The sequence below is a fragment of the Haliotis rubra genome, unplaced genomic scaffold, assembly GCF_003918875.1.
Source record: "Haliotis rubra isolate DU_JTF1 unplaced genomic scaffold, ASM391887v1 Scf690, whole genome shotgun sequence".
Classification (NCBI taxonomy): domain Eukaryota; kingdom Metazoa; phylum Mollusca; class Gastropoda; order Lepetellida; family Haliotidae; genus Haliotis; species Haliotis rubra.
Window position 1 is genome coordinate 290,825 of NW_025767402.1, and position 12,883 is coordinate 303,707.

The 12,883-nt window shown below is 41.7% G+C and overlaps 1 protein-coding gene and 1 long non-coding RNA gene across 7 annotated transcripts in view; both read left to right on the forward strand.

Annotated features, from left to right (window-relative positions):
• The window catches only part of LOC124258382, a 37,205-nt gene extending 29,689 nt beyond the window's left edge, over window positions 1–7,516 (forward strand). Inside the window, exons 7-11 of one of the 6 annotated variants that reach the window (XR_006893582.1) lie at window positions 862–981; window positions 3,569–3,712; window positions 4,635–4,746; window positions 5,260–7,242; window positions 7,296–7,516. Coding sequence is in view for 2 of the 6 variants with exons in the window: in XM_046692475.1 (XP_046548431.1) it covers window positions 862–981; window positions 3,569–3,712; window positions 4,635–4,746; window positions 5,260–6,880 (1,997 nt within the window). In the remaining 4 variants the exon portion in view is untranslated. Of the gene's footprint in view, window positions 1–861; window positions 982–3,568; window positions 3,713–4,634; window positions 4,747–5,259; window positions 7,243–7,295 lie in introns of those variants that run through there. The other 5 variants (XR_006893581.1, XR_006893584.1, XR_006893583.1 and 2 more) reach the window with 5 other exon arrangements.
• A 613-nt stretch (window positions 7,517–8,129) lies between these two features.
• On the forward strand, window positions 8,130–9,463 carry LOC124258395. The gene is made up of 2 exons (XR_006893587.1): window positions 8,130–8,179; window positions 8,464–9,463. It is a non-coding gene; the product is annotated as an uncharacterized LOC124258395 (long non-coding RNA).
• Window positions 9,464–12,883: the final 3,420 nt, after the last annotated feature.

Genomic DNA, 12,883 nt, shown 5'->3' on the forward strand with positions numbered 1-12,883 from the left:
ACACTATGATGTACTGCGATGCAGAAGACTATGATGTATTGTGACGCAGAACACAATGATATACTGTGACGCAGAACACTATGATGTACTGTGACGCAGAACACTTTGATGTATTAATACAGTGATGCAAAACACTCTGATGTACTGCGATGCAAAACACTTTGATGTATTGTGATGCAGAACACTATGATGTACTGTGATGCAGAACACTATGATGTATTGTGACGCAGAACACTTTGATGTACTGTGATGCAGAACACTATGATGTATTGTGACGCAGAACACTATGATGTATTGTGACGCAGAAGACTATGATGTACTGTGACGCAGAACACTTTGATGTATTAATACAGTGATGCAAAACACTTTGATGTACTGTGATGCAAAACACTTTGATGTATTGTGATGCAGAACACTATGATGTACTGTGACGCAAAACACTTTGATGTATTGTGATGCAAAACACTTTGATGTACTGTGATGCAGAACACTATGATGTATTGTGACGCAAAACACTATGATGTATTGTGATGCAGAACACTATGATGTATTGTGATGCAGAACACTATGATGTACTGTGACGCAGAACACTATGATGTATTGTGACGCAGAACACTATGATGTATTGTGACGCAGAACACTATGATGTATTGTGACGCAGAACACTATGATGTATTGTGATACAGAACACTATAATGTACTGTGACGCAGAACACTATGATGTATTGTGATACAGAACACTATAATGTACTGTGACGCAGAACACTATGATGTATTGTGATGCAGAACACTATGATGTATTGTGATACAGAACACAATGATGTACTGTGATGCAGAACACTATGATATATTGTAATGCAGAACACTATGACGAGGCTGAGACCCTCTTGAAGGAGACCCTGGCCGAGACGGAGAAGGTCGCCCCATGCCACCCCTCCATCCCAGTGATGATCAACAGTCTCGGACTTATCTACGAGAGAGGTAGGTCTTGGTGGAGAAAGCAGTAGGCCGGACCGATGGCTAATTGATAAGGGAGTTAAGGGGACGTAAGGGTTAAATTCGTGTTCAACATTATTCAGTGCATTTGTACAGGTACATACATGTGTGCACGCGTGCATGTGTGCATGTGAAGGTGTATTGTTCTCAGCAAGGCAGAAAGAGTATCCACCTCTGGATATATCATGTGACATTATTTGTTCATGTATAACACTTAGGAACAAATGTACCTGTCATAACCTCTTTTCGTTAGGAGTATCCAAATACATATGGGCATAGATTCACATGGCAACATGCTTGCTTGACCTCTTGCTTGACCTCTTGCTTAAAAAGCACAGTACTGACAAGCTGAGCAATACAATTTCTGGCCAGTTACTGAAGTAAACCACAAACTTACTGAAGCCATTCACTTCAAAGGCCAAAAGCCCACCATCATCTAAACTGCATGTAAACATTACAATACCACCCACCATAGCTACACACCTATTGTATATAGAGCTACACCCATCATCTACAGTACTGCATGTAAACATTACAATACTATCCACCATAGCTACACTCCTATTGTATATAGAGCTACACCCATCACCTACAGTACTGCATGTAAACATTACAATACCATCCACCATAGCTACACTCCTATTGTATATAGAGCTACACCCATCATCTACAGTACTGCATGTAAACATTACAATACTATCCAACATAGCTACACACCTATTGTATATAGAGCTACACCCATCATCTACAGTACTGCATGTAAACATTACAATACTATCCACCATAGCTACACACCTATTGTATATAGAGCTACACCCATCACCTACAGTACTGCATGTAAACATTACAATACTATCCAACATAGCTACACACCTATTGTATATAGAGCTACACCCATCATCTACAGTACTGCATGTAAACATTACAATACTATCCACCATAGCTACACACCTATTGTATATAGAGCTACACCCATCATCTACAGTACTGCATGTAAACATTACAATACCATCCACCATAGCTACACACCTATTGTATATAGAGCTACACCCATCATCTACAGTACTGCATGTAAACATTACAATACCATCCACCATAGCTACACACCTATTGCATATATAGAGCTACACCCATCATCTACAGTACTGCATGTAAACATTACAATACTATCCAACATAGCAATACACAATAGCTACACACCTATTGTATATAGAGCTACACCCATCATCTACAGTACTGCATGTAAACATTACAATACCATCCACCATAGCTACACTCCTATTGTATATAGAGCTACACCCATCACCTACAGTACTGCATGTAAACATTACAATACCATCCACCATAGCTACACACCTATTGTATATAGAGCTACACCCATCATCTACAGTACTGCATGTAAACATTATAATACCATCCACCATAGCTACACACCTATTGTATATAGAGCTACACCCATCATCTACAGTACTGCATGTAAACATTATTATACAACCCACCATAGCTACACTCCTATTGTATATAGAGCTACACCCATCTACAGTACTGCATGTAAACATTACAATACCATCCACCATAGCTACACTCCTATTGTATATAGAGCTACACCCATCATCTACAGTACTGCATGTAAACATTACAATACCATCCACCATAGCTACACACCTATTGTATATAGAGCTACACCCATCATCTACAGTACTGCACGTACACATTACAATACCATCCACCTATAGTATATAGAGCACTCCTATTGCACGTAAACATTACAATATATATAGCTACACTGTATCATCTACTACAGTACTGCATGTAAACATTACAATACCATCCACCATAGCTACACACCTATTGTATATAGAGCTACACCCATCATCTACAGTACTGCATGTAAACATTACAATACCATCCACCATAGCTACACACCTATTGTATATAGAGCTACACCCATCATCTACAGTACTGCATGTAAACATTACAATACCATCCACCATAGCTACACTCCTATTGTATATATAGCTACACCCATCATCTACAGTACTGCATGTAAACATGACAATACCATCCACCATAGCTACACACCTATTGTATATCGAGCTACACCCATCACCTACAATACAGCAATACAACTACAAAAACATGCTGACTCAAGTTCGATAACTCCGGTGAATCACCGCAGTGGAACAAATACCGTGTGTGCTATTTCTATTAATCAAACATGCTGACTCAAGTTCGATAACTCCGGTGAATCAACGAAGTTGAACAAATACCGTGTGTGCTATTTCTACTAATCAAACATGCTGACTCAAGTTCGATAACTCCGGTGAATCACCGAAGTTGAACTAATACCGTGTGTGCTATTTCTACTAATCAAACATGCTGAATCAAGTTCGATAACTCCGGAAATCACCGTAGTTGAACTAATACCGTGTGTGCTATTTATATTAATCAAACATGCTGACTCAAGTTCGATAACTCCGGTGAATCACCGTAGTTGAACTAATACCGTGTGTGCTTATTTCTACTAATCAAACATGCTGACTCAAGTTCGATAACTCCGGTATTTTTGAAGCAGCTGGAAAAGACGACGACGAGGCGCTGCGATACTACACTGCTTCTCTCTATGAGCGCCGGAAGTATGCTGACGTGGCTCCTGGCGACCTCGTTGTGGTGCTCAACAACGTTGCTATGCAGCACTCAAAACGAGGCAACCACGGTATGATTGTTTGGTATTGAAAACTTAGCTTGTTTGAGTGGCATTTTTAGAAGTTGTAGAGTCAGATAAGGACAACTTCTTTGTTTAGGTGATGCGACGTTTCGATACAGATTCTTGTATCGTTGTCAAACAGGTATGAAACAGGTAGAACACAGGGTGATATATGTACAGAATATGATTATTGGGAAGTACAGTGATTTGATGACAAGGGATTGCATCTAGAAGCCCGTGGGGTGCACAGAGCAGGAGAAATAGGACATGTTTACACAACCAGTTAGGGTGGATTGATGAGTTCAGAGGGGATTAAATAACCTTGGTCGCTATTGATTATGGGTCCGTTGGTTCTGAGGCTCTGTGGCCTGTCTGGTTTTGAGGCTCTGTGACTTGGCTGGTTCTGAGGCTCTGTGACTTGGCTGGTTCTGAGGCTCTGTGACTTGGCTGGTTCTGAGGCTCAGTGAATTGGCTGGTTCTGAGGCTCTGTGGCCTGGCTGGTTCTGAGGCTCTGTGACTTGGCTGGTTCTGAGGCTCTTTGACTTGATAAGGTCTGACTGGTTCTGAGGCTCTGTGGTGTGACTGGTTCTGAGGCTCTGTGACTTGGCTGGTTCTGAGGCTCTGTGGTGTGACTGGTTCTGAGGCTCCGTGACTTGGATGACTGTAACGGATATGCCTGATGCATAGATGATGTGAGGTCAAATGGCATGTAACGTCACGTTGAGATTATTGAACTCATATGGAAGTGTGTGTGTTTGTGTGTGTCAATGTGTGTTTTAACATTTCCCGTATGGGATCGAACCACCGACCTTCCGCTCACTGGACAAGCACTCTGTCTGCTACACCACGTTTGTCCAGAATTAGTGACAAGTACATTCAATCACCACTGTGGATATATTCCAGGTTGAGTCAGTCTTGTATCTGTCAACAGACTATGCCCTACAGCTGCTGTCGGAGGCGAGAGACATCAGGATGAAGTTAGACAGGATCAACTACCACACAGCCCTCACCTGCTGGAATATGGGACAGGTGTATGCCAGAAAGTAAGACATCGACTCTTATTGTCATATTCGCAACACCGGGGACACAGGGGGAATCTTTAAACTGGGTTCGAACACCAAACACCACACGATTGGGTTTGTAGGTTTGCAGCACCATAAACATGATTGTGGGTTTAACCCAAGTGACAAACACCCCAAACCCTAACAGCATCGGGCATTCCGCTCACCCCAAGTAGACCAAGTCATAATAAGGCTTAAATGCTGAAGTTACGCTAAACCCAAGTCACTCGCCACAAAAGCTTTCGGACACAATGTGTATTTTTTTGTAAAGTGTTATATTCAATATACTCCAGGGTTTGAAAATTGTTTTAGTCCATTAGTCATAGGAATCAAGAAAATTTAAGTATTTTTTTTTCCTGAACGATGACCATGAAAATTGAGATGACATTGACATTTCACAACAATTTCGGTAAATTGTGTTTATATTGTGTTTATTCTGTGTTTATTCTGTAAAACCATTATTGACTTATTGAATTATTTTATGTATCTTCACAGATGTGACATCGAAAATGCTTTGGTCGAAGTACGAGACGCTCTTGAGATCTTCAAGAAGTGCACTAAATCCCACTTTGTCATTGTGGAGGTTCTATTTCTGGCCGCTCATCTGGCTGCGGCTCTAGGCTGCTATGGGGATGCGGAGCAGTACCTCAAGGATGCCGTCGATTTTGAGGACAAATATCGGGAACATCTTCCGACTGGGGGCCACACACTGATGGTTCTTCAGCATCTCCTCATGATCTACTTGGGGTGGAAGAGGAAGAGCTCTCCAGTCTTGGACAGGGCTGTAGCTGAAGCCAACAGGCTGGCTGAGCTGAGCAGGAACACAGAGTCAAGAGACAAACACGTCCTCTACTTGCGCCAGACGTCCGCTCTGTACAGAGTCAGGGCATCACTCGACCAACAGACTGTCTCCAAAGAGATGTTGGACAACGTATTGACTGAGATGAGCGGATTTTGTTTCGTATGTGAAGATCTGAACTCACGAAACATGGACATGGTCAGTGTGTTTCGTAGTATGTCAACAAATGTAACTGGGGCTTTAGCAAGTTTTGACACTCTACTGAGATCAGAGGCTATGACGACTGCTGTGGGGTTGCTTAAAAAGGCCTCAGGGAGATCTGAGAGTCCTCCAGTTTCTCCAACTGCATCCGACCCTCCATCATTTTCGTTTGATAGACTACACAGAAAAGAGAGCAGTATTGCCTCACCGTTCTATTACGAACAAGGAAACTGTCAGCCGTTAAAGGAAGACGGACACAGCTGTAGAGATCTCAAGTCGTATATGCAGCCAACACAACCCCCCAGTTCAGCTACTGATATACGCAACGCTCACACATACCAGGCCCCAGTTGAAACCAATCCTTGCTGCTTTACGAGACCAGAGCACGGCTCACCATGCTCCATCAATCACGAGTTCCCCATCGGGCAGATGCACCAAGACAGTTTGGTAGGATATGTTCATGAACGAGGTGATTCCCGCCAAGATAAATCCTCGGGTTCATTGGGTGTGGATATAACTATTCTAAACAGAGACACCTGCTGTGATGACAGCATGGAAAGAATGAACCAAGCGGCTGCAAGTAAACGTGAAAAAATCAAAGAAGCTGACGACGCTTTTCGAGGTGCATTACCGAAAACCAACGACCGGTGCTCATTGGATCCCAGTCTTAGATATCCCCCGAGCTTCAAATTTCCAACATTAGATCAACGGAATATAAAAGATTCCAACCCTGGCTCTGAGTTACCTCCCTGGACAATCAGCCAACACAACACAGTCGACGAGACACTGAAGACGATTCGCCCTCAAAGCCACTTCCATGACAGATATAAAGAGGCAATCACCCTTCTACAAAACTCAGTTATTGCAGAGAAGGAGAATGTCCCTCGAGAAGCTACACCAATGGTCACACCGGGCAACGTCTTCAACATGGGTGCTGGAAACTTGTATGGTGGGACTGCATGTCAAAGGGTACAGAAACGTACCGCATCTTCCCCATGCTCCAGCTCTTCGGGTGTTTGCAGCAGGAGTGCCTCAGAACATGACGAGAGAAGGCACGAGAACACGGCCCATTGTACACAGCCGGGCTGTTTGTGTTCCCTGAAACACTTTAAGTAGAGATCAGCATGAGGCATTTATTAAACGTTCTGAATCAGACAAATGTGAATGACGATTCCTTGGAAGTGTTATTTCAGTATCTGATATATTGAACCATAATTTGCACGAAGGCCTGATCTGTTACGTATGCTGGAAGTATAACTTGAATTGTTGATATCTTGGACTATATACTTCACACAAAGGTGTGTGCTGGGAGTGAAACTTCAATTACTGATATCTTGGACTACGTACTTCATACAAAGGTGTGTGCCGGAAGTGAAACTTCAATTGCTGATATCTTGGACTATATACTTCACACAAAGGTGTGTGCCGGAAGTGAAACTTCAATTGCTGATATTTTGGATTATATACTTCACACAAAGGTGTGTGCCGGAAGTGAAACTTCAATTGCTGATATTTTGGATTAACTTCAAAGGTGTGTGCTCGGAGTGAAACTTCAATTACTGATATCTTGGACTACGTACTTCATAAAAGGTGTGTGCCGGAAGTGAAACTTCAATTGCTGATATCTTGGACAATATACTTCACACAAAGGTGTGTGCCGGAAGTGAAACTTCAATTGCTGATATTTTGGATTATATACTTCACACAAAGGTGTGTGCTTGGAGTGAAACTTCAATTACTGATATCTTGGACTACGTACTTCATAAAAGGTGTGTGCCGGAAGTGAAACTTCAATTGCTGATATCTTGGACAATATACTTCACATAAAGGTGTGTGCCGGAAGTGAAACTTCAATTGCTGATATTTTGGATTATATACTTCATACTAAACTGTGTGTTGGGAATGTAACTGAAGTAAAACTTCAGTTGCTGATGTCTTGGATAATAATTTACTCAAAAGTGTGTGTTTGGGGTGAAACTTCAAATACTGATATCTTGGACTATACTTCACACAAAGATGTGTGCTGAAAGTGAAACTTTAATTCCCGATATCTTGTACTTTATATTTCACACAAAGGTGTGTGCTTGGAGTAAAACTTCAATTGCTCATATCTTGGACTATAATTATTACGAAGATATGTGCTTCAAGTGAAACTTAATCGCTGATATCTTGGACATTACTCCACACAAAGGTGTGTGCTTGGGTGAAACTTCAATATCTTGGACTATACTTCATACAAGGGTGTGTGCTAGAAGTAAAACATCAAATGCTGATATCGTGGACTATACTTCACATATAATACACAGGTACAGTGTGTGTCAGTGTGTCGGGTATAGTGTGTGTCAGTGTCAGGTACAGTGTGTGTCAGTGTATCAGGTACAGTGTGTGTCAGTGTCAGGTACAGTGTGTGTCAGTGTGTCAGGTACAGTGTGTGTCGGTGTCAGGTACAGTGTGTGTGTCAGGTGTGTGTGTCAGTGTCAGGTACAGGTGTGTGTGTACAGTGTGTCAGGGTGTGTCAGTGTGTCAGGTACAGTGTGTGTGTGTCAGTGTCAGGTACAGTGTGTGTCAGTGTGTCAGGTACAGTGTGTGTCAGTGTCAGGTACAGTGTGTGTGTGTGTGTGTGTGTGTGTGTGTGTGTGTGTGTGTGTGTGTGACAGTGTGTGTGTGTGTGTGTGTGTGTGTGTGTGTGTGAGGTACAGTAATCACAGCTAATTGCACCTTGTTCCGGTCCCGCGGGGAGAAGCTGGACATGCGCGACTACGTGCAAGACCGAAAATCTTAACAAAGTTATGTTGACTACAGGGCTTGTTTTCCTTGTGTCTATGATCGGTGGGACATGAAGCTGACAAGGCGGCCACGTATGACAAATAGTTACACATGGTTAAACTCTGAGATTGTCCATTGTACGAAATGAGGATGACTTGAACACAGAGTAGACAGGGACGTGTCCTGTATGATGTAAAACCTACGCACCAGTGTTTTCTATATATTTCACTAAATCCAACTGCCAACTTCGTATATGTTGCCTAAAGCTAAACCTTTCAAGAATCTTTTTTATACAACATGGTCGTTTACTTATGGTACTGGAAAGGGTACCAAAACCAAAAATGTTCATTGAACAATCAATCAATCAATCAATTATTCAATCATTGATTCATCAATCGATTCCATCGCTTCAAACAAAGATGTGAGGACATCCCCTTAAAGGTCACGTCAAACCCTCTTCCATACGACCAGACAGAGCGTCGATTACCAGATCACGAAAGTGCAGACATTCGGAATGTTTGTTGTCTAATCATGCAACCTCCTTAAGGTGACGAAGTATTCCGAACGACCGAAATCGTCACAATCACAGTCTGTCTCTTGGTTCGATGAGAAAAACATTTGAACAACTTTCCATGTTTTTTTTTTACATCTATTAGACATTCCAGAATGTTCTTTTCATTAGTATTTCTATCTTTAAATCGAGAACTTTGGTCTCCAGCCTGAAAATATTACCATAAAGCCTGAGAAAGCTGCTTTCTGACCGTTTCATGTCGACTTCCTTCTAGACATTTCATTGGACCTCGAGAGTTCAGGACCTGATGGGATCTGAAACTGGGTGTCCTCAGATCTATGTTTTGAGGTAGCGAGAACAAAGGACTTGCTCTATTATGAGACTGGGAATGTATCTAATACATAAACCCGTTTATATATGTCGTTTCGGTTTTTGTATCTTTGACTGCAGTGTGTGCGTGCGTGCGAAAGTGAGTGCGTGTGTGCGTATGTGCGTGTGCGCCTCAGAGAGTTACCACTTCAGTGGAACCCACGGGCACGGGAATGGTGCTAACAAACCTGGAAAACCGGGATTCGAACTCTAGATGTCGAAAAAGTGTTACGTGGTTCAACCACTGGATTGTCTCGTCCAGACTCGATTATTTACGGTTGGGGGCAGAGACCCCACCCCTGAGTGCAGCCTGCCGAGTTATCTCACCACACACTATGCATATGGTCGCATGTATCATCGTCCTTTGGAAATAGAATCACGGAATATCAGGACTATCAGCTGCATTGGTGCCAATGCACGTGAAAAGACGGCTTTTGAAGAAGACCCAATTTGTTACTGATAAACACCATCCATCCTGAGCATGAACATTAGGACATTCGAAAACAATAGACCACAATTTAAATAGCCTTGCATTCTACCTTACTTACAGAATCAGATGCTTGATGGGCATTTAGAAGTTGGATGGTGACATAACAACAAGAGCATGTAAAAACCTCTCTGAACAAGCTAGTAAAGCACTTTGGCCTTTTAAATCATTGATAAGGCGGTATAATATGTGTTTTTCTGATGCTTTCTATATTTTTGATAAGAAGATTGTTCCAATTCTTACATATGGCGCTGAGATCTGGGATTTCAAAAAAGATAGAATATTGAAATTAGTCATCGTAAGTTTTGCAAATTCGTGTCACAAAGTGGTTACAGATCTCCTAATGCTGTTGCTTATGGGGAAAGCGGACGACCCCATATGTCAAATGTCTACTTTGTAAAATGCATCAAATATTGGATAAGATTATTACACATGCACCCAGATAGATACCCTTATCAATGTTATCGATTTTTATTGTCAATTGAATCTAGAAGACGGCCAACATGGGCAAGTTATGGAAAGCATTTATTGTTTAGACATGGGTTTGGAATTGTATGGAACACACAATCAGTTGGTGATCCAAAGATATTTTTATGTAAATTTATTGAAAGAATTAACGATTGTTTCCACCAAGAGTGGCATTCATCTCTTCTTGACCGCAAATCACTGTGCTTTTACTACTCTCATAAATCTGTGCTGAATTGTGAAAAATATGCCCTGTCTAATATGAGTAATGATAATAAACGTATTTTTACAATGTTTAGATCAGGATGTAATATACTCGGTATTCAGTTAATCAGGAAAGGTCTTGCTACTGTCAATGATAATGTTGCAGTATGTAAGCATCGTAAAGCTGTTGAAGATGAAGCTCATGTTATATACAACTGTACGTTTTATGAGAGTCTTCGGCAACGTCTTATTCCAAAGACATCAAGTGGACACTACGTCTCCATTCAAAATCTCTGTACATTCGTAGAAATTAATATCATTAACAACTCTGTGAAATATTTGAAATACGTTTATTTTGTGAAACATTGTTAGCAAACTCGTTTCTTCGATCCATACTATGTACACATCTGGTAACTCAATACTATATTATGTCTCTCTCTCTCTCTTCTCTCTCTAGGTCTCGTCTCTCTCTCCTCTCTATCTCTCTCTCTCTCTCTCTCTCTCTCTCTCTCTCTCTCTCTCTCTCTCTCTCTCTCTCTCTCTCTCTCATAATCTCATAACGTATGGTATGGATTTACAACTTTAATATTTACAACACGGCGTTTGTGGGCTACTTCTTGTCCCTTAATCAGGTGAATGGCAGAATATGATGAAGCAATATATATATAGTATGTACAGGGAGCCACTAAGATAGTATTACATATGGAGATGTACAGAGATCAAGGAGATTAAGTGATGTGTTATGATTGAGATGTACAGAGCTCAAAGAGATTAAGTGGTATGTTTATGCAATGGATGTACAGAGTGTTTATACAACGAAAAGGTGAGGTGAGGTGAAATTGGGTTTAACGTCGTGCTTGAGAATATTTCGCTCATATGACGACGTGCATGCATGTGTATGTGTATGTGCGGCGGCTTGTACTAGCCCAGACTGAAGCTGGTTTTGTAGTGCTAGCTCACTGAGATACCATGCCGCAGTGAAGCATGAATACCCCACTCAGACACATTATGCTGACTCCGAGCCGACCAGTCCTTGTTGTACCCATTAATGCCGAGCGCCAGGCAGGGACCAACAAGTACCATATTTTAACGTCTTTTAGTATGACGCAATCGGGGATCGAACCCGCGGCCTTCCGCTCTCCGGCTTACAACGAAAAGGATAGGATATACTGGGGGGTTCCCGTTTTGCCGGACGATTTTGTTCTAGATAAAAATTCACTGATGCGCGATAATCCTTAAACAATAGGGGATTAACTTATAGTCTTTTTCGGCTATATGTACACACTTTAACTTCATCTCGATGTTTTCATTTCAGCAATTCAACATTTTTTGTGTATTTTCTCTTCATGATAAAATTCATAAATACACATTTCATACATTTTTTCATGAGAAAATGGTAACTGAAGACATATAAATAAATATGCATACATATTTTTCCATAAATATACATAAAGATTTTTGTTCATAAATATACATAAATAATAATTATTCCAACACAGGGACACCAACTAGGTCTGAGACAAGATCCCCTAGAATTTGGAATGAACTGAACTTAATCCGTTATCATCACATCAGCTGTCCGGCAAAATGGGGTATGACCGATATACTATGCATCATCGGATTGATTGGAAGCCACTTATGAAAACAATGATGGGAAAACCAGATCAAAGCATGTGTGATTAGGGGGAACATGGGAAAACATTACATTGACAGCTTATGTCTCTATGCACCAACCAAGGGACATCAGAGACATTCTACGCCCAGCTTTCTACATACGGACATGATGAAAACTGTTCCAAATACTCACGAGACCTTCAACTCAGGGCCACCAGAGACATTCTACAGCCAGCTTTCCACATACGGACATGGTGAGAACTGTTCCAAATACTCACGAGACCTTCAACTCAGGGCCACCAGAGACATTCTACAGCCAGCTTTCCACATACGGACATGGTGAGAACTGTTCCAAATACTCACGGGACCTTCAACTCAGGGCCACCAGAGACATTCTACAGCCAGCTTTCCACATACGGACATGGTGAGAACTGTTCCAAATACTCACGGGACCTTCAACTCAGGGCCACCAGAAACATTCTACAGCCAGCTTTCCACATACGGACATGGTGAGAACTGTTCCAAATACTCACGGGACCTTCAACTCAGGGCCACCAGAGACATTCTACAGCCAGCTTTCCACATACGGACATGATGAGAACTGTTCCAAATACTCACGGGACCTTCAACTCAGGGCCACCAGAAACATTCTACAGCCAGCTTTCCACATACGGACATGGTGAGAACTATGGAATCCTGGAAG